The sequence below is a fragment of the Podarcis filfolensis genome (assembly GCF_964270895.1).
Source record: "Podarcis filfolensis genome assembly, chromosome: 8".
Taxonomy (NCBI): domain Eukaryota; kingdom Metazoa; phylum Chordata; class Lepidosauria; order Squamata; family Lacertidae; genus Podarcis; species Podarcis filfolensis.
Window position 1 is genome coordinate 85648246 of NC_139611.1, and position 26135 is coordinate 85674380.

The 26135-nt window shown below is 53.2% G+C and overlaps 1 protein-coding gene across 3 annotated transcripts in view; it reads left to right on the plus strand.

Moving 5' to 3' along the window:
• SIPA1L3 (signal induced proliferation associated 1 like 3) overlaps positions 1 to 26135 on the plus strand; it is a 101735-nt gene that overhangs the window by 52750 nt on the left and 22850 nt on the right. For all 3 annotated transcript variants that reach the window (XM_083626723.1, XM_083626724.1, XM_083626722.1), the window contains 12 exons: positions 1846 to 1976; positions 7961 to 8149; positions 10473 to 10647; positions 10852 to 10955; positions 11280 to 11437; positions 12212 to 12788; positions 14431 to 14705; positions 20932 to 21162; positions 21551 to 21712; positions 23111 to 23262; positions 25310 to 25419; positions 25511 to 25899. In XM_083626723.1, coding sequence (XP_083482849.1) covers positions 1846 to 1976; positions 7961 to 8149; positions 10473 to 10647; positions 10852 to 10955; positions 11280 to 11437; positions 12212 to 12788; positions 14431 to 14705; positions 20932 to 21162; positions 21551 to 21712; positions 23111 to 23262; positions 25310 to 25419; positions 25511 to 25899 — 2653 coding nt within the window. The remainder of the gene's footprint in view (positions 1 to 1845; positions 1977 to 7960; positions 8150 to 10472; positions 10648 to 10851; positions 10956 to 11279; positions 11438 to 12211; positions 12789 to 14430; positions 14706 to 20931; positions 21163 to 21550; positions 21713 to 23110; positions 23263 to 25309; positions 25420 to 25510; positions 25900 to 26135) is intronic.

Genomic DNA, 26135 nt, shown 5'->3' on the forward strand with positions numbered 1-26135 from the left:
ATGGGGTTGGACTAGATGATGATGATGATGATGATGATGATGATGATGATGATGATTTATTGATATCTGGGTGGGTTATCCCAGCCTCTCTGAGCAGCTTCCAACAGATTAAAAACTATAAGCACAGTCAAACATGGAAAAACCTCCCAACACAAGGCTGCCTTCGAATGTCTTCCAAAAGTCAGATAGTTGTTTCTTTCCTCGACAGCTCTAGAGTTCTGTGACCTTGGAAGGCAGAGAACTTTCCTTCCTTGGAGGTTTCTAAGCAAAATTTGGATAATAATAATAATAATAATTTATTATTTATACCCCGCCCATCTGGCTGGGCCTCCCCAGCCACTCTGGGCGGCTTCCATAAAAACCAAAAATACAATAAAATATCACACGTTAAAAACTTCCCTGAACAGGGCTGCCTTAAGATGTCTTCTGAATGTCAGGTAGTTGTTTATCGCTTTGACATCTGCTGGAAGGGCGTTCCACAGGGCGGGCGCCACTACCGAGAAGGCCCTCTGCCTGGTTCCCTGTAGCTTTGCTTCTCGCAATGAGGGAACCGCCAGAAGGCCCTCGGCGCTGGACCTCAGCGTCCGGGCAGAATGATGGGGGTGGAGACGCTCCTTCAGGTATACTGGACCGAGGCCGTTTAGGGCTTTAAAGGTCAGCACCAACACTTTGAATTGTGCTCGGAAACGTACTGGGAGCCAATGTAGGTCTTTCAAGACCGGTGTTATATGGTCTCGGCGGCCGCCCCCAGTCACCAGTCTAGCTGCCGCATTCTGGATTAGTTGTAGTTTCCGAGTCACCTTCAAAGGTAGCCCCATGTAGAGCGCATTGCAGTAGTCCAAGCAGGAGATAACCAGAGCATGCACCACTCTGGCGAGACAGTCCGCAGGCAGATAGGGTCTCAGCCTACGTACCAGATGGCTCTCTTTAAGACTCCCTGACAGCAGTGTTAGAAATTCAGATATATAAGCTAGGTGGCAACAGGCACCTTAAATCTAGGTTACGATTTCAACAACGGAATGTCTCTTCGCCAGGGGGTTGGACTAGATGACCCCTGGGGTGCCAGTTCTATGATCTCAACTACATCGCTGGACTGTAGCTTGCTCTTGCAACAATTCACTTGGCCCAGTATGCAAGAAGGAGAAACACACACAGTGAAAATGGAATTAACTTTGGACTATGGCAGACGTTTTTAAACTGTGGTCTGATCTGATATTCTTAGCTAAAAATGAAAAGAACGTTCAGCAAAGAGTATTTGCATGAAAAATATTGTTAGGCATTCCTACGAAAAGCACAAGGGTGGGGAAAAATTCATAGCGTGAAATCTTGATATATAGCTACTTGCCAAACGTAAACAAACCACAGATGTACAATAACTAATTAATAAGTTAATCAACCGCTGTTACCAGTGACTGGCTCTCTTGTGAGAACTCGCAAGTACAAAAGAAATCGGTTTGAAAGCAACGAGAGCAGGAGAACTTCAAATACGAAGCGAGGAAGGTGTTTCGTCCTAGAATTGCAGAGTTGGAGGGGACCCCAGAGGTCTTCTAGTCCAGCCCGCTGCAAGGCAGGAACAAGTGATCCGTGCACTTGGAGGGTTCAGCCTCCTGTGCTCCCCCTTGATCACCTCCTTGCCTCTTAGCACCCCACTAGGTAATCCCAAAGCACCCCAGGGGGTGGTACTCCCCAATTTGGGCACTGCTGGGCTCAGCCAAAGTTTGCCTCCCATGTTTCCCGCATGGTGTGTGTGTGTGTGTGTGTGTGTGTGTGTGTGTGTGTGTGTGTCTTGAGACAGGGAGCCTCTGCTGCTGTTTTAGACGAATACCCCCCCCTTTCTCTCTGCAGAGCATGCCAACTACTTTGGGGTGGACGAGAAGCTGGGCCCGGTGGCCGTCAGCATCCGGCGAGAGAAGCTGGAGGACCACCGAGAACACGGGCCTCAGTACCAGTACAGGATCATCTTCCGAACCAGCGAGGTAGGTTGCTGCCGCGGGCGCTGCTTTGTTCCTCTACGGATCGCCTTCCGCGTGCGTCTCAAGGCAGTTCACAGAAGAGCAACTTAAAGATAGTTTAGAAAACAAAAACATCTAACAATAAGGGCTTTAAAAAAAACCAGCGTGGTTATGAAACCTGTGGCCAAGGCCTTTTCACCCAACTGGAAAAGCTTGTTGAGACAATTATACAGTGGTACCTTAGTTTGCATATGTCTTGGTTTGCATACGTTTTGGAATACAAACAAGTCAAACCCGGAAGTGCGTGTCACAGTTTGCAACCTTTCTTTGGATCACAACCCATTTTGGGGGGAAATTACGAACAAATTTTTTTTTTTTTGGAGGCCCCATTGGCGAAAGCGCGCCTTGGGTTACAACTTGTTTTGGTTTACAAACGGACCTCCGGATCGTTCTGCCTGGACACTTGAGGTACAGCGCCGAGGGCAGGCGCCACTACCAAAAAGGCCCTCTGCCTGGTTCCCTGTAGTTTGCTTCTTGCAGGGAGGGAATTGCCAGAAGGCCCTCAGCACTGGATCTCAGTGTCCGGGCAGAATGATGGGGGGTGGAGACGCTCCTTCAGGTATACTGGGCCGAGGCCATTTAGGGCTTTAAAGGTCAGCATCAACACTTTGAATTGTGGTCAGAAACGTACTGGGAGCCAATGTAGGTCTTTCAGGACCAGTGTTATATGGTCTCGGTGGCCGCTCCCAGTCACCAGTCTAGCTGCCGCATTCTGGATTAGTTGTAGTTTCCGGGTCACCTTCAAAGGTAGCCCCACGTAGAGCGCATTGTAGTAGTCCAAGCAGGAGATAACCGGAGCATGCACCACTCTGGCGAGACAGTCCGCGGGAAGGTAGGGTCTGATCCTGCGTACCTGGTGGAGCTGGTAAACAGCTGCCCTGGATACAGAATTGACCTGTGCTTCCATGGACAGCTGTGAGTCCAGAATGACTCCCAGGCTGCGCACCTGCTCCTTCAGGGGCACAGTTACCCCATTCAGGACTCGGGAGTCCTCCACACCAGCCCGCCCCCTGTCCCCCAAGGACAGTATTTCTGTCTTGTCAGGATTCAACCTCAATCCATTAGCCGCCATCCATCCTCCAACCACCTGGAGGTTTCTAAGCAGAAGTTGGTCCTCTGTCAGAGATTCTTTAGCTGTGACTCCTGCGTTCCAGGGGGTTGGACTGGATGACCTTTGGGCGCCCCTTACACCTCGACAGTTCTGCGGTTCTTGTGTTCCTGCCTGGCATTGACTTCCCCAGAGCTTCTGCTAGAGGGGCTGCTGCTGATTCTTGTTGGAGGTGTTGTGTTCTCAATTTCCCTAGCACCCTCCTCTTAATTTTCTTAATCGTCTTGATTTTCCCTCTGGCTGGCTGCTGTGAGAGGAGGACGCTGGGCTTGAGGGCTCTCTGGTCTGATCCATCAGCCGGCCTCTTCTTGGGTCCTCTTCCTTCCCAGGCTTTTTAGCTCCTTCCCCGCTGGCCTTTGTCCTGTCCCACCGAGTTCCCAGGGTTCATGCAGTGCATCCGCTTCCTCCATAAATGTCTGCGGAGCGAGAGTCTAACCTAAGCCCATTGGAGGCTGGGGTGGGGAGAAATACTGAGCTTGGGGAGGGCTTTGGAAGAAGCCACAGAATCCACGGGGGGGGGGGGGACGTATGGCTCCCTGTCCCACAGAAGTTGTGTGCCAAAGTGGGTGGGCAGTTTGCCCCTCATTTGCTGAGAACAGACCCCTCACTGCTGGGCCGCAGAGCACCTTGCTGCTTTCTCCCCACCCCCCAAATCTCTGCCCCCCCCAACATCTCTCTGAGCCGAGCGCCTGGTCCTCAGAAGCCCAAGGCTGGTTTTGCACTTTGGCTTGAGCCCTGCGTGTGTTTGTGTCGGATAACGGCACCTCCTGCTCAAAAGCAGTGCTTTTTTAAAAATTATTTTTTATTAAGAATTTAAACAAAACATATTGTCTTAATACAGATCATCTTTGATTCCCCCCCCCATAAAATACCCCCCCCCTCCCCTCCCCCCTTGACTTCCCTCAGCTCCAATCTCTAGTTTCTCTACAGGTGCTGTTCTCTGCATTTTACAAAATTGTATAAATCTGACTGGTTATTGTCAATATTGTTTATTGTTTATTCAAAACCTGCCAAGGAGTCCAGTTCACTTTGTTGTTTCTTTAAGTACTTTGTAAAAGGTTCCCATTCATATTTGAAGTCACAGTTATCCTTGTCCCGTAGTTTATAAGTCAATTTTGCCAATTCTGCATAGTCCATCAGCTTCTCTTGCCATAGTTCTTTAGTCAGGGTCTCCTCATTCTTCCATCCTTGTTCTATTAAGACTCTCACCGCCGTTGTCGCATACATGAAGATATTTTTCAGTTTCCTTGGCAGGTGTTTTCCTACAATCCCTAACAAAAATGCTTCAGGTTTCTTAACAAATGCTAAATGGAACATTTTCTTCAACTGATTGTATATCATTTCCCAAAACTTTTTAATTTCATTACAATCCCACCACATATGATAAAATGTCCCCTCCTTTTCCTTACACTTCCAACACATATTTGAACTGGTTTTATACATTTCTCCTAACTGCACTGGAGTCATATACCATCTATACATCATCTTCATATGATTTTCTTTCAACAGAGAACAATCTGTAAATTTTAAGCCAATTTTCCATAACCTTTCCCAATCTTCCAACATAATGTTATGACCTGTATCTTGTGCCCATTTAATCGTGACTGATTTTACCTCTTCATCTTTCGTCTCCCGTTCTAGCAGTATGCTATATGCAGCCTTCAGTAGTTTCACTTTCCCTTCAATCACTTCCATTTGAAACCTGGATCTTGCGTAACTGAATCCTTTCTTACTGTCTTCTGCTCAAAAGCAGTGCTTTGCTTGACTCGGGGAAAGTTTCGGGTGGTGCCTGCAGGTTCTCGGGTGCTCCGGGTCTAATCCAGGGCACACACTGCCCCAATGAGCCTCTGCCATGCCAGCTGCTGTGGCCAGAGCAGGGAGGACTGTCTCTTAGGATGCTTCTGTTGGGAAGGGGCAGTAGCTCTGCCCCTCTGGCTCCTCTGCAGTCCCTTTTAGCGACTGAGAGGCATCGGGGAGCTTGTCTGCCAGGCTGCCTTCTCTGCAAAGTGGGCGCCGCTGCTTCATGAGCTGCGGGACCCAGAGAAGCTGCCCTTTGGCATCTTGCTTGTTTGCATTGTGTTACTGGAAAAATTTGAGGGCTCCCTTGGAGAAAAAACAAGGACCCCAGCCAGGAATACCAGAGCAAAACAGCAGCCAGTAGGCTTGGTCTTTATAGAAGACTGTTGCGACAGGACTCCCACCTGCCACAAGGTGGAACAAGATGGAAGCCCCGAACAAAAGAGAACCCAAACTTTTATTAGCTGCTAATCCCCATGTTACACCCCCCCCCCAAACTACATCACTCATACATCATGGTTACATTATGAAAGGGGAGGTCTGGTGGCAGGAATCTGAGCATCCTGGACCCTGCCCCGTGGTTCCCCTTGCCCTCCACCAAACACCCATCAAGTATAGCAAAAGAGATATTTTCATTTCCCTGTTTCCCAGCCAAGTTAACCACACCCTTTTGTCTTCATCTGGGTTTGGTATTTCTGGAATGGCTACCTGTCTGGCACTCAGGTATCAGGATGCCAGGGATTATCACTCAGGCAGAGAGGCTGCTGAGCAGCTGAGCTCACATGTCTATATGAATTTCTGAAGTTTTCCCAGTGAGCCAGTACATAGGAACATTTATCAGTGAATTCTTACATTTGGTATCGTGCAGCAGAGGCCCTTGGAATAGATAGGAAGAAACTGGGATGAAGTGTTTTGTGGGGACAAATCACAAAGGTCACAAAAGCGATTGTGCTGGTTTTGGTAGTGGGCTGCATGTGCATGATATCTGCTGGAGGGGCAACCCCCCCCCCCACAAACCTATACATAAATTCCTGCACCAATTGGAAATGGATCCTTTTCTGGTGGGTAGGCCAGATCCTTACCTCCTCTCTGCTCACAAGCGGATTGCAGAGGGTTCAGTTTTTTGGCTTGCGAAGGTCAGTCCCACCAGCACCCGGGAGCCGGGAGCCCTGCTCACCGGCTGATTTCACCTCCATGATGTCAGCAGATAGGTGGATCGTAGAACCTCAGAATTGGAGAGTTGGAAGGGGACCCACAGAGTCATCTAGTCCACCCCCTGCACTGCAGGCATCACAGCCAAAGCATCCCTGACAGAGGGCCATCCAAGCTCTGCTTAAAAACCTCCAACAAAGGCAAGTCCCCCACCTTCCAAGGGAGAATTGATATAAGGCAGCTTCCTGTGGAAAGCAGTTGCCCCTCCCTCCCCCCCGCGTGCTGCTGTGCTCTGAAAAGAGGGGTCACAAGCGTGGCCTGGGGTCCTAAGGAGCCATTGCTCTCACCTCCTGTCTCTGAGCTGTGAGGAGCTCCCCAGAGCCCAGCAGAGGGCATTGCAAACTCAGTGCAGAGCATGCATTTGCTGCTTCAGTCAGAGGAGGAGCACACCAGCAGCAGGTCTTGTGAATAAAGGGGGGGGGGGAGAGAGCAGGCCTTGACTGCTCTGAGGCTGGGGTCTCCGTGGGGCTCGTAGGCTGGCCCTCCACCTTCCCAGGGGTCCTTTGCTCTGGATTGTTTTGCAACCTCAGAGCAAAAGCGTGGATTCCAAGATGCTCTTAAGAATCCGTTCTGCAGCTCTCCAGTCCATTTATCTGCGAGAGCTTCCAGCTCTCTGTTTGAATTGACTGCCCTTTTCAAGATACATATTTCCGTTATCTAGGGAAAGTGAACAGTCTTCCCTACAAGAAGCCACCTTGCTATTTGAAAACCGGAGCCCAAACATCCCCTCTTCCAGCTATCCTGTTTCTCAATCTCTTTTCGCAAAGCTTTGAAATTTGCAAAGTGAATTGGAGACAAACCTTTAAATGTTCAGAATTGGGTCCTGAGGTGTGTCTCGAGGTTGCCTCTCTCTTCCAACACTCTGATAGATAGATAGATAGATAGATAGATAGATAGATAGATAGATGATAGATAGATTGATAGATAGATAGATAGATAGATAGATAGATAGATACATACAGACCTGGAAGCTGTATGCCGGCTCCCTCGGCCAATAAAGCGAGATGAGCGTCGCAACCCCAGAGTCGGCCATGACTGGACCTAATGGTCAGGGGTCCCTTTACCTTTATAGATACAGATATAGATTATAGATATAGATATAGATATAGATATATAGATTTTTCCAAATAATTTCCAAAAATCATATCACATACTTTCTTATCTTATACAATGTTTTGGACTTCCATCAACCACATCTGAAGATTTTTCAATCTTTATCACTTAATCTACATTTCTTAATTTCTCTATTACTTTCAATTACCTTTAACTAATAACTCTCTTTATAATCTTCTCTGCAATACTTCGCATAGCCCTCCTTACAAAACTTCTTGAAGTCCTGCTAGCGTAATCTGTTTAGTACAATTTCTTTTCAAATAGTTCAGATATTTACTCCAGCCCTCTGAGAATCTCTGGTCCCGCAGGTTTCAGATCCTTCCTGTCATCTTATCTAATTCTGCAGGGTCCATTAATTTCGTCTGCCATTCTTCTTTGGTCGGTAGTTCTCATTTCCATTTCTGTGCCAGTAATATTCTTGCTGCCGTTTCTGCATATAAAAACAGTTTATTATCCCTCTCTTCCAACACTTTGAGACCAAAATGGAGGAAAGCACCATCTCCAGGGGACCCTGTTCCTGAGCCATGTGGGCAGCCTCTCTTCCTGGGTGCCTGGCAGGCAGCCTGCCCTGTTGGGCCAGTTTCAGCTGCTGGCTTTCCGCTCCGCTGGGGGCGAGAGCCACCACAAAGCGGTCCGTGTCGGTTAGCTCCACCCACGTGGCAGGTCCGGACAGGAAATGCCGGGAAGGCTCCTCTGACCAGACTCTCTCTCCTTGCAGCTGACCACCCTCCGCGGCTCCATCCTGGAGGATGCCACGCCCACCTCCACCAAGCATGGCACTGTCCGCGGGCTCCCCCTCAAGGACGTGCTGGAGAACGTGGTCCCCGAGCTGAACATCCACTGCCTCCGCCTGGCCCTCAGCGTCCCCAAAGTCACGGAGCAGCTGCGGAAGCTGGACGAGCAAGGGGTGAGTGAGCCGGGGGGAGGTGGGGGGTGGGATGGCCGGGGGGTGGTGGGCGTTGGCCCCTCTTCCGTCCTTGCTCCCTGGTCAGTGGGGTGAAGGGCAGGAGACGGGGTGGAGAGAAACACGCATGTGCCAAATAATACTAGAGCTTGGGGGTATCAGACAGAAGAAAAGACATGTCAGCAATTTGTGGGATTTAATAATAATAATAATAATAATAATAATAATAATAATAATAATAATAAATTTTATTTATACCCTGCCCTCCCCAGCCAAGACCGGCTCAGGGCGGCTAACAACCAATAATAAAAACAAGTTGATTAAAATACAATTTAAAAAGCAAGATTAAAATACAACATTAAAACATTAAGATGCAGCCTCTTGACAGGAGGAGAAAGGAAAAAAGAAAGAGGGGGAGGGAATTAAGTTGATTCCAAGCCAAAGGCCACGCGGAACAACTCTGTCTTACAGGCCCTGCGGAAAGAAATCAGATCCCGCAGGGCCCTGGTCTCATGAGACAGAGCGTTCCACCAGGCCGGAACCAGTGTTGAAAAGGCCCTGGCTCTGGTTGAGGCTAATCTAACTTCCTTAGGGCCCGGGACCTCTAGGGTGTTGCTGTTTATGGACCTTGAGGCTCTCCGTGGGGCAGACCGGGAGAGGTATGCAAAATGGGGTGGGCATTGAGGGCTCTGAAAGGGGATGAGGCAGATTCCAGGAGCAGGAGAGATCCACTGGATTCGGGGACAGCTATCCTCCTGCCTGCGGCTCCAGTTGCCTCGCCTCCAAAAGGATGTACCTTGGGTCTCAAACGCCTTGGCTCCCGAACAAATCGGCTCCTGAACGATCGAAACCCGGAAGCGAGTGTTCCGGTTTTCAAGCGGTTTTTGGAAGCCGAACATCCTACGCGGCTTCTGATTGGCTGCAGGCCACTCCTGCAGCCAATCAGAAGCCGCGCCTTGGTTTTTGAACAGTTCCGGGAGTCGAACGGACTCTGTTTGAGAACCAAGGTACGACTGCAGTACGGAAAGGTTGAGATGAAAGGGCAGCCAGAGAGATCAGGGGATCCCCGGCGAGGGAAGGTTGCCACATTTGGGACTTTGCGGTTTCAGAAAAAGTTGAGCAAGAGAAGACCTGGCCGAGATGCAAACGATGGTGACCTTTGTTTTGGAGAAAGAGGAGAGATGATGGTCATTCTTCAGATGGCAGACATAAACTCTAAAACTCATTTCCCTGGGAGGCAGGGGCTGGCCTCAACTTGGGTGGCAAAGATAGACAAATCGACGGCAGAGGAGATGACTGTCGAGGGCTGCGAGCCGCAGGGACCTTGTTCTCCCTCCGCTGCTGTTCTGCTCAGGTCCTGCTTGCAGGATTCGCATTCGGGCCCCTGGCTGGCATCTTTGAGAAGCGGGGTGCCGTAGATCAGACAACGTTTGTAGGTTTGCAACAAGTTTTGTGAGGAGGAGTATTGGAAGTATTGCTAAAATGGAGAAGGGGAAGGATGATTTGTTAAGAGATGTAAAGGCAATTTAAAGTTAAGAAATGCATAAAAGGTAAAGGGACTCCTGACCATTAGGTCCAGTTGTGACCGACTCTGGGGTTGCGGCGCTCATCTCGCTTTATTGGCCAAGGGAGCCGGCATACAGCTTCCGGGTCATGTGGCCAGCATGACTAAGCCGCTTCTGGCAAACCAGAGCAGCGCACGGAAACGCCGTTTACCTTCCCGCCGGAGTGGTACCTATTTATCTACTTGCACTTTGACGTGCTTTTGAACTGCTAGGTTGGCAGGAGCAGGGACCAAGCAATGGGAGCTCATCCCGTCACGGGGATTCGAACCACCGACCTTCCGATCGGCAAGTCCTAGGCTCTGTGGTTTAACCCACAGCGCCACCCGCGTCCCTAAGAAATGCATAAGAAGTGGTTAAAACAGTGGATCATCAGAGGTGCTGATGAAAGTCTAAAAAGATTGTATAAGTGATAAGTTTTGTGGTACATTTTATAATTTATATGTTAAAATCAATAAAAATTATTTTTAAAAAAGAGAGAAGTGGGGTGCTGGACTCCCCTTTGTGGCCTGTTCCAGCTACGGTCTCAACGCTCTGAACATGCACAGGTAGATTCAGGACACCTTGCGGCGTTCCTCTGAGGACGCCCTTGCCTCCCTTTCCTGCTCGTGCCCTTCTGCCAGTCTGGGAAGAAGGAGGCTGGCCCCGTCGTGGCCGGATCCTGCGACGCGTGGCAGGGGAAGTGTCTCTCGCGAGGCCTCTGCCCAGTGGGCTTGGCGCTTCTCACCCACCTGTGTGTCTCCCTCTTTCTTCTGCCCCCTCAGCTCTGCCGCAAGCACAAGGTGGGCGTCTTGTACTGCAAAGCCGACCAGAGCTCCGAGGAGGAGATGTACAACAACGAAGAGGCTGGGCCTGCCTTTGAGGAGTTCCTGGCACTGCTGGGGGAGAAGGTGTGCCTCAGGGGCTTCGACAAGTATGCCGCCCAGCTGGACACCAAAAGTAGGTCCCTCCAGCCATTTGCTGGGGGCAGGCAGAAGGCCGGCTGCTCTCTGTCCCCCCGAAACCTCCCGTTCCCCAACTCTCTCTGGCTGCTCGGGGGGTGGAGGCTGTGAAGGAGCCACCCAGTCCATCCCTCCTCTCCACCCACTAGTCCCCGCTGCCAGTCCCTCCTGAGCCTCTCTCCTGCTTGCTTTTGCCTTCCAGCCGACTCCACGGGCACCCACTCTCTCTACACCACCTACCAGGGCTACGAGATCATGTTCCACGTCTCCACGATGCTTCCTTATACCCCCAACAATAGGCAGCAGGTACGAGAGTGGGATTGCATATATTTTTTAAGAAAAAGACTTATTTGATCAGATTATAAGATGTGGGATCTTCGCTGTCTATTTTGTTGGTTCTGCAGCTTGCAGAACCGTCTTGTGTTCTAGCAACGAAGAAGAAAAGCCGTGTGCAAATTAAAACGGAAAATGAAATGGGTCTCCCTGACCCCAGAGAGCAAGGAATGCTGGACATGTTCTGAACTGTATCATTTGCACACGTGGCCCTGGGTCTGGATGAAAATGCGTTTGAGGAACACTTCAGATGAATAACTGAGACCCCCTCTGTCTGTCTCCTCCTTCCTCCTCCAGCTGCTCAGGAAGAGGCACATTGGGAACGACATTGTCACCATCATCTTCCAGGAGCCGGGGGCTCTGCCCTTTACCCCCCAGAACATCCGCTCCCATTTCCAGCATGTCTTCATCATCGTCCGGGCCCAGAATCCCTGCACAGAGAACGTTTGCTACAGGTAACACCCCCTCCCCGAAAGGGGCCCCAGGCTCATCCCACAGACTCTCTGGCAGAATCAACATGGTGCAGTTGGAATGGGTTCCAGGGTCATCTAGCCCAACCCCCTGCAATAGTCGTTCTAGAAGGGTCTGGCAGGAGGGAGGAAGCTCCCCAGGCAGAGAGGAATGCTTATCCTATGGGCCAAATGAGCTTTTGAGGTGACCAGGGGCAAATTTGACGAGTGGGCAGGGCCACCTTTCCGCCCGTCACATGAGGTCATCACGACATCATTCAGCTGAAACAGGAGGCAGCAAGAGGCCCAGATTCAGAGGCAGGAGAAGAGGCAAGCCAAGATGTAGAGATGAGTTCGGCTGGTGAAGTGGCCCAGGTGTCTCCCCCTCCTGCTGTGACCAGCTCCCCTCCTCCCTGGTCTCCCAGAACCAGGAGAGGCATGAAAAGGGCGGAGAGGAGGTTGGCTTCACGCAGGCTAAGCCTCTGATTGCTTGGGGGGAAATCCTGGAGAGGTGGAGACTGAGATGGCTGTGGGGAGGTGGGAACTTTCAGTCTGGGCAACTGATCTGTGGGGCAAGATCTACCAGGGATGAGGCCTGACCCTCAGCCAAGTCATCGACTTGGAAGGGACCCCAAGGCTCATCCAGCCCAGAAATCACAAGCCTGTGTGTGTTTTTGCTAATAACGAGTTAACTCCCATGGTGTGATTTACTGCCAGCTGGCTCCTGCCTTCTGCTTGGTCCACGCTGTGCCTACCCCCTCTCTCCTTCCGTGTCCCCAGCGTGGCGGTGACCCGCTCCAAAGACGTCCCTCCCTTTGGGCCAGCCATCCCCAGCCGAGCCGCCTTCCACAAATCCGATGTCTTCCGGGACTTCCTGCTGGCCAAGGTGATCAACGCCGAGAACGCGGCCCACAAGTCGGACAAGTTCCACACCATGGCCACACGGACACGGCAGGAGTACCTGAAGGACCTGGCAGAGAACTGCGTCACCAGCACGCCCATCGACTCCACGGGGAAGTTCAACCTGATCTCGCTGGCCTCCAAGAAGAAGGAGAAGACGAAAGCCCGGCCGGGGGCCGAGCAGCACAGCGCCGGGGCCATTGCGTGGCACGTGCAGGCGCAGGATTACACCCAGGGGCTGGAGATCGAGTGCATCTTGGGCATCTCCAACGAGTTTGTCGTCCTCTTGGACCTGGGCACCAAGGAGGTGGTCTTCAACTGCTTTTGCGCGGACGTAATCGGGTGGACGCCGGACACGTTCAGCATCAAGATCTTCTACGGGCGCGGGGACCACATTTTCATCCGGGCCCTGGAGAGCAACCCAGAGGACATCAAGGAGATTGTGCAGCGGCTGAAGGTCAGTGATGGCCACATTAAGTCAGGATTGCACCCTTGGATCCTTGGACCCTTTGCATACCTGCGAGGAGCGGATGGGAGTTTGAAACCAAGTTGGGAAACCAAACCTTATTTAGGAGTAGTAGAGGGAGTTGGGGGAAAGAGAACTGGGGGTTGATGTGAAATAATACAGTGGTACCTCGGGTTACAGGCGCTTCAGGTTACAAACTCCGCTAACCCAGAAATAGTACCTCGGGTTAAGAACTTTGCTTCAGGATGAGAACAGAAATCGTGCAGCAGCGGTGCAGCGGCAGCAGGAGGCCCCATTAGCTAAAGTGGTGCTTCAGGTTAAGAACAGTTTCAGGTTAAGAACAGACCTCCGGAACGAATTAAGTTTTTAACCCGAGGTACCACTGTATCTGAAAGGCTGTCCCATGGAAGTGGGAGTTTTCAAATGAGCCAGTGTATTCAAATGACAGGAAAGGAGATTGCAACTAAAGCTTAGGAATAACTTCCTGATGGCCAGAGCCATTACAGAGAAATCAAGATCATAAACGTTTCATAAAAGAATGGAAATGGTCTATTGAATATTTACAGATAAATTGCAAACAGGTAAAAACATTGGCAGGGTTATTGTGATAACCTGCAGTTTCATAAGGGTATATATTTAAAGTAGATAATTAAATGAGCAAATTAAATGAATTTGGATATGCAGAAGATATTAAAAAATAAATTTAAGGAACCGCAGAAAGAGGGGGAAGGAAGTCAAGCTTTGAAATGTTAAAATGATTGTAAAATTAATGAAATGTATAAACCTGAAAGTAAAAATAAAAAAAAAAATGGGGGGGGTGAGGAAAGGAGATGCAACTAAAGTTTAGGAATAACTTTGTGATGGTCAGAGCCGCTGCAGAGCGGAACGGACTGCTTCGGAAGGTGGCAGTGGTATGCGGTTGGTGGACTGGGGGGGCTATACTGGTCTCCTAAATGTTCCCAGTAAATTAAGGTAAAGGGACCCCTGACCATTAGGTCCAGTCGTGACTGACTCTGGGGTTGCGACGCTCATCTTGCTTTACTGGCCGAGGGAGCCGGCGTACAGCTTCCCGGTCATGTGGCCAGCAGGACTAAGCCGCTCCTGGCGAACCAGAGCAGCGCACGGAAACGCCATTTACCTTCCTGCCGGACCGGTACCTATTTATCTACTTGGACTTTGACGTGCTTTCGAACTGCTAGGTTGGCAGGAGCAGGGACTGAGCAATGGGAGCTCACCCCGTCACGGGGATTCGAACCACCAACCTTTTCATCGGCAAGTCCTAGGCTCTGTGGTTTAACCCACAGCGCCACCCGCGTCCCTCCCAGTAAATTAATAAAGTGTTAAAGCCCGGCGCCTCCTTCCCAGAGCCTTTTGCCCGGCTTAGGGAGAGAGGCAGGATGCTCACACGTGGAACATTGGGACGTCATCACACACGTGTCGTGGCAAACCAGCGCCTCTGGCCGTAACTGTTCCCCAAGAAAAATTTCACTGCCTGCCACTGGAAGATGGGGTGCAGTCCTTCATTGGAGTTTCTTAAGCAGAGGTTGAGCGGTGATCCCTGCAATTCGGGGGGTTACACCAGATGACCTTTGGGGTCCCTTACGGTTCCACTCTTCTTTACCCCTTTCGCTAGGTCATGACCTCTGGCTGCGAGACGGTGGAGATGACGCTGCGGAGGAACGGGCTGGGGCAGCTGGGCTTCCACGTGAAGTTTGACGGGACGGTGGCCGAGGTGGAGGACTACGGCTTTGCCTGGCAAGCAGGGCTGCGCCAGGGCAGCCGGCTGGTGGAGATCTGCAAGGTGGCCGTGGTCACGCTCAGCCACGACCAGATGATCGACTGGCTGCGCACCTCTGTGACGGTGAAGGTGGTCATCGTCCCTCCGCATGAGGATGGCGTCCCTCGCAGGTAATGTCGGCCTTGCTTTGCGTCCAACGCCTGGCAGGCTGGCACTAGCAAAAGGACTCCTGTGGCTCCACACAGCTGTCTGTTCTGCACCAAACCGTTGTGCGGTGCCAAGAGGATGCAGCCATGCCCATCGGGTGGCCTCGCATGGACCCCTTTTGCATGCTTTTGCTCCCGCTGCTCATCGCAGAGCGGGCAAGGGCCATAGAAGCCGTGTTGTCAGTGCAAGGCAGGAGGTTGGTACAGGGTCCTTGGCAAACAGCTTGTGCAGCCTCTGGTGGAGGAGAGCCCACCTGCTCCTGAGGAAGGGCTGTCCTGAAGTTCAGTTAGACTGTTGTTTAGTCGTTTAGTCGTGTCCGACTCTTCATGACCCCCTGGACCAGGGCATGCCAGGCACTCCTGTCTTCCACTGCCTCCCACAGTTTGGTCAAACTCATGCTGGGAGCTTCGAGAACACTGTCCAAACATCTCGTCCTCTGTCGTCCCCTTCTCCTTGTGCCCTCCATCTTTCCCAACATCAGGGTCTTTTCCAGGGAGTCTTCTGTTTTCATGAGGTGGCCAAAGTCTTGGAGACTCAGCTTCAGGATCTGTCCTTCCAGTGAGCACTTAGGGCTGATTTCCTTCAGAATGGATAGGTTTGTTCTTGTTGCAGTCCATGGGACTCTCAAGAGTCTCCTCCAGCACCATAATTCAAAAGCATCAATTCTTCGGCCATCAGTTAGACTACAGTTCCCATATTGGCCATGCTGGCTGGGACTGATGGGAGTGGAGTCCCAGCATCATTTGGGTGGCGCCCGGGTCTTCTTTACTGTACCCGTGAGGGATGGGCAAGGCTTGTGGCTGATGTTGCAGTGGACGCTCAGTCTGCCTCAGGTGACATATCCATTTAGGCCTGGGCTCTGTGAGTTAAACCACAGAGCCTAGGACTTGCCGGTCGGAAGGTCGGCAGTTCGAATCCCCGCGACGGGGTGAGCTCCCGTTGCTCGGTCCCTGCTCCTGCCAACCCAGCAGTTCAAAAGCATGTCAAAGGGCAAGTAGATAAATAGGTACCTCTCCGGCGGGAAGGTAAACAGCGTTTCCATGCACTGCTCTGGTTCGCCAGAAGCGGCTTAGTCCTGCTGGCCACATGACCCGGAAGCTGTACGCCGGCTCCCTCGGCCAATAAAGCGAGATGAGCGCCACAACCCCAGAGTCGATCACGACTGGACCCAACGGGGTCCCTTTATCTTTACCTGTTTGCTGTTACAGTTTTATTAATTGCCCAGCCTTCACCCTAAGGTCCCAGTTGCCGCAGGCCCAGGAGGTTTCAGGGTGTGTGTGTCGCTCGACCTCGCCCCTTGCCCCAAGTGGTGCAGCAGCAGGGAGAGGGGAGTTTGGGTATCTTGTGGCCTTTGTCTCCCTAGCGCAACAGATCCATGTTTCAAAAGAGACTTCTTGCAGTTTGGAAAGTGACAGAGAAATGCATTGAGAAATGTGGTGTGGGTGGATGAACGATGAGGGGATACCTAGAAATCAGGAAAGAGGCAGGATGGAGTATCAGTGTTGTCTAAGCGCCCCATAAACCAATCAGAGCAAATGCTCAGTGAAGATAAAGACTCAATAAAGACTGACTACTATCTAATCTCTGCAATTAGCTATGTGCACGGGAGTCAGAATGGCTGGGTCAACGTTTGGATTTTGCTAATTCAGTACAACCCCACGATCTCGTTCCTCGTCAGTCACTGCCAGTTCCAGCTCCCCCTAAACACATGCCAAGTGAGGAAATATCTTGAGCCAATGGGCTTCACATTACTCTAGTTTCAATTCCTCACGATCCCTTTTTGCTCCTGTATGTGATCTGTAAATTTGGCCCCCTTCTGCTCTCCTCCAACTCCAGGTCATTTGTGAACAAGTTAGCAAGCAGAGGCCCAAGCGATGCTGGAGGGACTTTCCGCATACCTCCATCCTGTTCTCTGGTTCTCCTGTTCCTTAACCAGTTACCAGCCCATGGTGGAATCTAGACACATATAGAAAAACGCTGTGGAAATGCTTTTTTTCCATATTGAAAAATGTATTGAATTCGCCATAAGGCTAACAATCGCCATCTAGTGTCACATTTGTTTATTGCACTTTACAACACACTTACAAGGTTTTATCACCCCTTTCCATATGCTTATAAAGGTAAAGGACCCCTGACAGTTAAGTCCAGTTGTAAACGATTCTGGGGTTGCGGCGCTCATCTCGCTTTACTGGCTGAGGGAGTCGGCGTTTGTCCGCAAACAGTTTTTCCGGGTCATGTGGCCAGCATGACTAAGCCGCTTCCGGCGAACCAGAGCAGCGCATAAAAACGCCGTTTACCTTCCTGCCAGAGCGGTACCTATTTATCTACTTGCACTAGGTTGGCAGGAGCTGGGACCGAGCAATGGGAGCTCACCTCATCGCGGGGATTTGAACCGCTGACCTTCCGATCGGCAAGCACAAGAGGCTCAGTGGTTTAGACGACAGCACCACCCACGTCCCTATGCTTATAGAACCTAATAATAATAATAATTGATTTATACCCCGCCCATCTGGCTGAGTTTCCCCAGCCACTCTGGGCTGCTCCCAACAGATTAAAAACAGAATAAAACATCAAATATTAAAAACTTCTCTGTACAGGGCTGCCTTCAGATGTCTTCTCAAAGTCAGATAGTTGTTTATTTCCTTGACATCTGATCGGAGGGCGTTCCACAGGGCGGGAGCCACCACCGAGAAGGCCCTCTGCTTGGTTCCCTGTAACCTCACTTCTCGCAGAGAGGGAACTGCCAGAAGGCCCTCAGGGCTGGACCTCAGTGTCCAGGCTGAATGATGGGGGTGGAGATGCTCCTTCAGGTTAGACACTGCAGGGTTGGACTAGATGACTTTGGGGTTCCCTTCCAACTCTACAGTTCTAGAATTCTGTGACTTGACCCTGAAGAAGCCTCGCTGGCCCTCCTCCAACAAAACTTGTTCTTCCAAAGGCTTGGCCATTCCGTCTTGGGACGATGCTTTCCGCCCGTTTCCCGGGAGCAGAGGCTAACAGAGAGCGAGGACGGGTGTGCTGACACCCTACTCAGGACTGACTGCATTGCTCAGGAATGAGGGCTCCCTGGGGGGGAATCAGGGCCGCACCCTGCATTGCTGGAACGTAACCATGCCGGCGTACAGCTGTTTTGCGCCTGAGGAGTCTGGGGGAGGAGAGCGAGGAGCCGTTTCAGATGTCGGTTCAGGATTCAGATCCGCTCCCGGCCTCCCAGTCGCCAGAGCAGGAGGGAAGAGTCCCCGGCTCAAGTCCAGAGTCTGGTGGGGAGGGCAGCACAGAGCCCGGCCCCTGTGCATCATCTCTCCCAGGTTGTAGTCAGTGGATACTTGGGGGAAGTCATTGCAAGACCGGTGGTAGATGTCCTGTTTCTTACTGAGCCCACTCTTATTCTCGTGAGCGAGACGTCCCAAAGTCGGTGGGGGGTAGAGATGGAGTTACCGTACTTTTCGCTCCATAAGATGCACCTGACCATAAGACGCAACTAGTTTTTAGAGGAGGAAAACAAGAAAAAAATTACTCTGAACAAAACAGTGGATGTATGATTTTTGTAGTTCATGCTGTGGCCACAAACATGTCATTTGACGGTGAGTTTGGGGTAGCCCAATGCAAAAATCCTGAGAATCCATGCTTTGTATCCTGGATCCGTGCTTTGTAACCACATTTTTGCCCCATTGCATGATCTGCTTTTAGCCCCTGGGCAATTCGGCTCCAGGGACCATGCATTCGCCCTATAAGACGCATAGACATTTCCCCTTACTTTCTAGGAAGAAAAAAGTGTGTCTTATGGAGCGAAAAATACGGTACTTCTGGTTCTTTAGCCATTGTCCTCTTGACATTGATCCTTAGCTAAACATTGATCCGAACGCTTCTTGCCAGAAGGCAGCATGGCCAAGCGGTGGGGAAGAGTTTTACACATGGAGCCTTTGTGGGGGTGAGGGTGGGGTGGCTTCTGGGTTTGCATGCCACAGCTGACCACAGGCAGGTCGCCGACTCAGCCTCCCATCTGTAAACATTAGTGTTGTCGTCGTTGTGGTTGTTCAGAGGTTTATGACCTGCCCTTCGCTGGCACGTCCCCAGGGCAGCTCACGGCTCTTTAAAACCCAGAATTAAAAGCAGCCAGAACAAATAATGGCCATGGGAAGAGGGTGCGTCCCTCAAACATGCATCTCAGGTGTGACTTCAGCATCCGGCAGGAAGCTGCGGGGAGGAAATTCCTCAGCAAGGGGTGAAGGCGAGCTTTGTGGTTCCTGTTTTTTAAGTATTTTGGATGTGAAAAGCTGCGTTTGCAGCGAGCGAGGCTGCCGGGGTGAGGACAGTGAGTGTTTCATGCTGGCTTTCCCCAGACTCCTCTTTTTGGGAAGTTCTCCACCCTGCGCGGCCCCTTTCCGCTCCCGCCTGCGAGTGGGCTGCTCTTACTCACCTCCTCTAGAGGAGGCGGCTGCAAAGAGCTCGCAAAGAGTTAAGTAGCATCCTCGGGAGCCCCAGCTGTGCCCTTGGCCTCTCCAGCTTCCTGCCTGATTCGCCAGGTGTGGTTGGCAGAGCAAGTTGAGGCACCCCTCGGCTTGCCGGCACGTCCGCCCTCCTCCCGCCCCCCCCCCCAACCAAATTGCCGGTGCCGAACGGAGCGCACGAGCACAATGGCTGAACTGACACTGAGGCGGCTGGTTGTCCTTGCTCACCACGGAGCCAAGGAGGTGGGCAGTGGGGCTCTCCCAGCAGAGGCAGGTATTGGCGGCCCTGAAATTTGAGTGGGGTGGTCCTGTCAGGCCCTGGAAGCCGGCTCCGGCGCTAGGTGTTGCCGGGGGGGGGGTTTCTCCCCCTGCCAAGGCGTGTTGCCAATGACTTCATCCTTCCCAGCACTGCTTTTTGGAGATCCAGCTGGCGGAGGGAGGAATCAGATGCTCGCTTTTGCTAGAGACTTGCCTGGGTGAGTGAAATTTGCAGCTCCGTGTGTTGTGCCCCCCCCCACGAGCAAACAGTGGCACCCCAGAGGAATGGTTGCAGACCCACCTGGCCAGGGGAAGCCCACCGCGAGGCGGGAGGGTGTCTCCATCCTCCCATGGAGCCTGGAGGCTGTCCCTCCCGTTCTGAAATCCAGCCTTCCCGCCGCGCTGGAAGTTCTGGTTTGGTGCAGAGGTGGCCCCTGGCCTTGAACCCACCTGGGGTCTCCCAAGGGAGAGCCAGAAAAGAGGGACTCCTTTTGGAGTTGGGGGGCAGCCCAGAGACACGTGCTGGATGGGGAGAGTGGAGGGTGAGTCATGGCAAGAGGACTTTGCAAAGGTTGACTCGGCGTGATTCTTTGCTTCCGAGAATTGCATGGAAGTTCTTACATCAGGCCATTGGAGGATCGGAGCTGCAAAGTGTTTTTTTGGGGGGCGGGGGTGTCAATGAGCACAGCTCCCCACCATCCCTCTGAGCACATGTCTCTCTCCTTGTTTCATAAGCCGCACATCTTGGCAGCCCCTGCCGTGTGCATGACTCAGATAACCGAAAGTCCTTCCTCATGCAGTTCAGTGTTGGACTGTGGAACTCCCTCCCACAGGAGCCAGGGATGGCTTTAAAAGAGGATGTGAGAAATTCGTGGAGGAGGAGGGGAGGGCTGTCGATGGCTCTTAGCCAGGATGACTATGCTGTGCCTTCACAGTTGGAGGCAGCGACGCTCCTGAGTGCTAATTGCTGGAAGTCACAGGAGATGGGTATAGGGCTCTTGTGCTCGGATCCTGCTTGCGGGTTTACCTTGGCGTTATCCGGTTGGCCCCTGTGAAAACAGGAGTCTGGGCCTGATCCAGCAGCTGAGCTCTTCTTACTTGTTATTGTGGAGCCTCCAGGTCCAGAGGCAGTCTATCACAATTCCTGGGTTCTTAGGATTAGGGTTAGAATCTGCTTACGTTGCCTCTGGCCTGGTGGAGGCCATGAGGGCCAACTTTGATGTCTCTAGCAGCCTTTCTCAACCCGTGGGTCCCCAGCTGTTGTTGAACTACAACTCCCATCACCCCTAGCTAGCAAGGCCAGAGCTCAGGGGTGATGGGAGTTGTAGCCCAACAACATCTGGGGGCCCACAGGTTGAGAACCGCTGCTCTAAAGGAAGATTCGGAAGGGGTGCGGAGGGTCATCCAGCCGAACCCCGTGCCGTGCCGACGGTGGAGAGCTTTGCTCAGTGCGCCTCTGCTCTGCTCTCTCCCTCTGCAGGGGCTGGGCCGAGTCCTTCAAGATGAGCACCCTGGAGGCCAAGGGGGAGCAGGAGAGCCTGCCGGTGGGCTACCGGCCCCCCTACCGCAGCAACTCCGCCTGGCAGTGGAGCAGCTCTGCCACCCACGGCTCCTCGCAGCCGAGCCACGGCCAGTCCCAGTCCCTGACCAGGACCCCGAAGCAGAGCGCCGTGGCCCCTTACCGAGAGCCCCAGCCCCTGCATGGCAAGAGGTGAGGAGGAGGAGGATGGTCGGGCGTGGGGGGGCGCTTGGCGTGCTCAATTTCTCCCCCCTGGCAGCCTCGCCCTCCTGTTGCTGCTGCTGCATCCGACATCTTTGGAGCTTCCCAGCGGCGCTCCCTGCCTGCCAGTGCCCTTTGGACGGTCCTGCCGCAGAGCGCATGTGCCCTGTGGGTCATGACTCAAGCTCTTTCCTTCTCCCATTGCCTCCCCCCCCCTTTGACTAATTGCTCCATTATCTCTCTGCTGAGGATGTTCAGAAGAGGCTCTGGCGTCAGGCACATGTGCGGAGCTGCCTGCCGAGGCGCTGCTGGGCAACAGGGAGAGCGCTGAAGTTCCTCTTCCTGATACATCTCTCTCTCTCTGCCTCCCCCCCGCCAGGCCAGTGAGCTTCCCAGAAACCCCCCCAGCGCTCTCTTCCTCGCAGCCTGGGGCAGAGAGGATCCTGTCCTATCGCCAGCCCTCGGGCAGCTTCTCCATGCCAGGCTCTTCAGGGGCAGCAGCGGGGGCAGCCTATGCCCGCTACAAGCCATCTACAGAAAGGTAGGCACGGGGGGGGGCAACCCCAAGGGGGTCTCTGCACATCGGTTCCTCAGGTGGCAACCGGGCAAAGCCCAGCAGCGAGTGGGGAAGAAGGGCAGAGGGTTCGATTCTCAGCGCAGAGAGAGTTTGGGGCCCCAGTCCTGGGAGCTCTGGCCTTCGTTCCCAGGCTGCTGAAGATTCCCCACCCCACCCCAGCAGGGGCATCTTGCCAGGTCGGTTGGGGGGCAGCAGGGCAGGGGGCTTCAGCCATCACTCTGCACGGCAAGCAGTTGTGAAAGAAATAGGGACAAGAAGTAGCAAAGCTGCAGAGGCACCCACCTGTTTCCTGCGATGTCCTTGGTTGGCGCAGGTTTTTCTTAGCGCTGCAACGTGTGACAAAAAGGTGCCAAGTGGCAGAGAAGGTTTGGCTGGCACCTTGTGATAACCCTGCGAAGTGGGCGGGTGGAGGTGTTTGGGTTGGGAAAGGGCATTTTGCACCCTCCTCCTTTTTTCCTCTTCGTTCCACTTCACGGCGACTCCGTGCAAACGGTGCCCGCTGCAAAACGCTCGGACGCTTCAGTGCCAGGCCCCACCCTGAGCACAAGGGACGTGGCTCCTGCCGAGGTGGGGGAGGCATTAGCCAGACGGGCAGCGCTTGGCGTGTGGAGGAGCGACGGGTCGGCCTGGCATGTGCTGGGCCACTTTGGAGAGGGCAGTGAAGGGGTTGAGCCAGGAAGGGGCAGCAGGCTGAGCTTGAGGCACTGGCTGGCATCGTGGCATGGTGCCCGAGAGAAGCATCCTCTCCCTTTCTCCAGGGGGCCGTTGCTGCCACTCCATCCAGCCTGGTTGGCATTAGCCGTCGGCTGGCACGCCTAGTGAATGGGGACCCTCGCAGGGCACCAGTCAGGGCCTCAGAAACTGGGTCCTGCTACAACCTCTCCTTGCTCTCTCGCCCTCTGAAGCTGGAGAGAGGAGGAGGGTCTGGGGGAGTTGCCCTTGCTGCCGCCTGTCCACCTGACAGGTGAAGAGAGCATCTTCTTCCTCTGGCCTGGCACTTGACTTGAGTCTTCCGCTGCAGCTCCTGCCCCGGGAGGTCTGGCCGTGGAGCGTTGCTGCTTTGGGGGGATGTGTGGGGCTGGAGAACGGTGGTTGGGGGGCTGTGTGCTGAGCCTCCCCTTGTCCCTTCTGCTCATCTCTTTCTGGGCTGTGCCTCCGTTGCCTGGGCCACCGAACTGAAGAGCGCTGCGCGTCTTCATTCCCCTCCTTCCCTTTCCTCCCCCCTGCCACAAATTTGGTATTTTTAAAACCTGCTAATGAATGGGAGGCAGGCTGGGTGGTATTACTGCCCCCCCAAACCCTCAGTTTGCCTTCTTGAGCTGCCGCCTGCCTCATTCCTTCTCTCCTTTCTCTCTCTCCCAGTTCCACACACAGGTATGCAGCCCCACAAGCACAGCGGCCCCTGATGCCCTTCGACCCCCTCTACGCCCACGAGGCAGCCTCCAACGGGGACTCCTGCTCTTCCTCCGGGGGGGTGGCCAGCCAGGAGAGCACCATGGAGAGGCCCAAGCCTGGTAAGGGGGAGCGGGGTTTCCGGGGGGGGGCGCGGCGGGTTGTGGGACGGAGTTGGGCTCAGCCAGGGCCTTGCAGAGCCAGGCAGAGGCCCGGGCCAGGTAGATGATGATGATGATGATGATGATGATGATGATGATGATGGTGATGATTTATTTGTACCCCGCCGATCTGGCTGGGTTTCCCCAGACACTCTGGGCGGCTTCCACAAAGACCAAAAACACACTAAGATGTCACACATTAAAAACTTCCCTGAACAGGGCTGCCTTCAGATGTCTTCTGAATGTCAGGTAGTTGTTTATCTCTTTGACATCTGATGGGAGGGCATTCCACAGGGCGGGCGCCACCACCGAGAAAGCCCTCTGCCTGGTTCCCTGTAGCTTTGCTTCTCGCAGTGAGGGAACCGCCAGAAAGCCCTCGGCACTGGACCTCAGTGTCCGGGTAGAACGATGGGGGTGGAGACGCTCCTTCAGATATACTGGGGCCCCCCTTTTTTTTACCCTGGGGATAACTGAAGTCTTATAAATAAGTAAGTATATAAATAATTTCCACAAAAGTTATGCTGACAAATAATTTTATTTCAAGGCTTGAACCGTATCTGCGTATAAAGACAAAATGGAAAATATAGATGAATATGCTGACCGAGGCCCCCTTTGGAATCGGAGGCCTGGGCCAAGTGGCCCATATGCCCACCCCCCCGTCTGGGCCTGGGCTCAGCCCTTTATAGAATCGTAAAATTGGGAGTTGGGCTCCCCAGAAGTCATCAAGCCCAACCCCTCAATGCAGGAATTGCAACTCAAGAAACCCTGACAGGTGTCTCATAGCTGCCTTTGGTGCACCCAGAGAGACTGTTCCCTGGGGCCCACAGCCGTGGGGCAGGCGGGCGGGAGGTATTTGGGCCAGGCTTCTGGTTGTTCATCTAAGGATGCTGGGAGGAAGGGGGTGTTCACTTGCATGCCCCCCCCCGGTCACCTGCAGGCTGAGACTATGCTCCCATGTGGGTGATTTGGGGATGCAACCAACCTCACAGGGTTGTTGTGGGGATAAAGGGGAGGGGAGGAGAACCATGTACAGCCCATTGATCTCCTTGGAGGGAAAGGTAATAAATCTAAATGTGATAAATATCCTCCACCAGGGCCAGGGCCTTCTCAGTGATGGCTCCGACCTGGTGGAATGCTCTGCCCCATGAGACCAGGGCCCTGCAGGATTTAACTTCCTTCCGCCGGGCCTGTAAGACAGAGCTGTTCCGTGTGGCTTTCAATTTGAACGTAGTCTTTATTCCCCTTCCTTCCCCCCCCTCACCTTTTTATGAAGATTACCCGCTCTGGGATCCCACAGCTAATTCTCCCCTGGTCTCCTTGCTGGCCCAAGTAGGACTAATTTAGCCAGCTAGCCCTGGTGATCATCTAATGTTTGTTGGATGGATTTCCCCCCCTAAATTGATTCTTGAATTCAGAATTTATTGTTATTCATGTTTTATACTGTTTTTTGTTGCATCAATTAAGTGTTTAAAATTTGTTGTTAGCTGCCCTGAGTTCGGTTTTCTGAACCGGGAAGGGCAGGGTATAAATAAAAAAAATATTATTATTATTATTATTATAAATGATCGTTCCTAGCTCTGTGCTGGCCTAGGAGCAGCCCATCCCATGAGGCCAAAGTGGCAGCGCTTGCCCTGGCCTCTGGGCAAGGAAAGGAGGCTTCATGAGAGAAGCGCAGGCCTGTCGTGTCTGCCCCCTGCCAGCGAGCCTCAGCCCCTTCTCTCACGCCTCGGACCAGGCTGAAGGGTGCCCCTCTCGCGGGACCCAGCTGCACTTCCGAATGCCAGCTTCTGGAAGCCGCAGGAGGGCAGAGGGTTCTGTGTTCAAATTCTGCTTGTGGACTTCCCCTTAGGCTTCTCCTGAGCAGCCAGAAATCCATTATTAGAAGTCGCTGGAGCACGTGGCTTCTGGTGGGTCCTTGATCCCCTGAGGGTGGCAGGCTGGGGTCTGTGTGTGTGAGCAAGGGGCTCTTTCTGAAGGTGTGACTCCCGGCTTCCCTTGACCTTGGCAGAACCTCTTTGGCACGTGCCGGCACAGCCCAGGGCGTCGGCACCGTCTGGCAGCAAGCGGCCAAGCAGGCAGGAGCTGGCGGGCAAGGACTCTCCCAACCGGCACTCCAAGGTGAGCTGGGGTGGGCGTTGGCGGGGGGACCCCCTTCCCGCAGAGGCCTCCCCCTCCGCAGGCCTGACGCCCTTGCTCTCCCCGCTTCCAGGGCGAAGGGCAGTACTCCAGTAGCCATTCCAGCAGCAACACTCTCTCCAGCAATGCCTCCAGCAGCCACAGCGACGAGCGCTGGTTCGACACGCCCGACCCTGCCGAGGCCGACCCGGACCCCCTGGCCAAGGGGGGCTCCAGCGACAGCGGCATCGATGCCACCAGCGCCAAGTCCTCCTCGCGCAGGGACAAGCCCGCCACCAAGGCCCCGCCACCCTTCGGAGGCGCCCTGCACGAGGCTGCGGGCAGCGGCAAGCGCAGGGATGCGTCCCCGGCCGTCGGCTCTGGCGGGCAGAGCTGGGGCTACCACGGCCCCAAGGCCTTTGGGGTGGGCTCCGGAGGGGCTGCCCGGGGCGGCAGCGGGAACCACCACTTCAAGCAGCCAAGGTGAGCGGGGCCTCTCTGGGGCTGGCCCTCTCTCTCCCATGTGCCCCTGCTAGAACCATAGAATTGTAAAGTTGGAAGGGAACCCAGGGCTCTGCAAGGCCTTCTTGCTCCTCCCTGTCCCTCTCGGATAACGGAAAGGCTGGTGCTGTGATGATGATGATGATGATGATAATATTACTATTATTTATACTATCCTAATAATCATATTATTATTATTATTATTATTATTATTATTA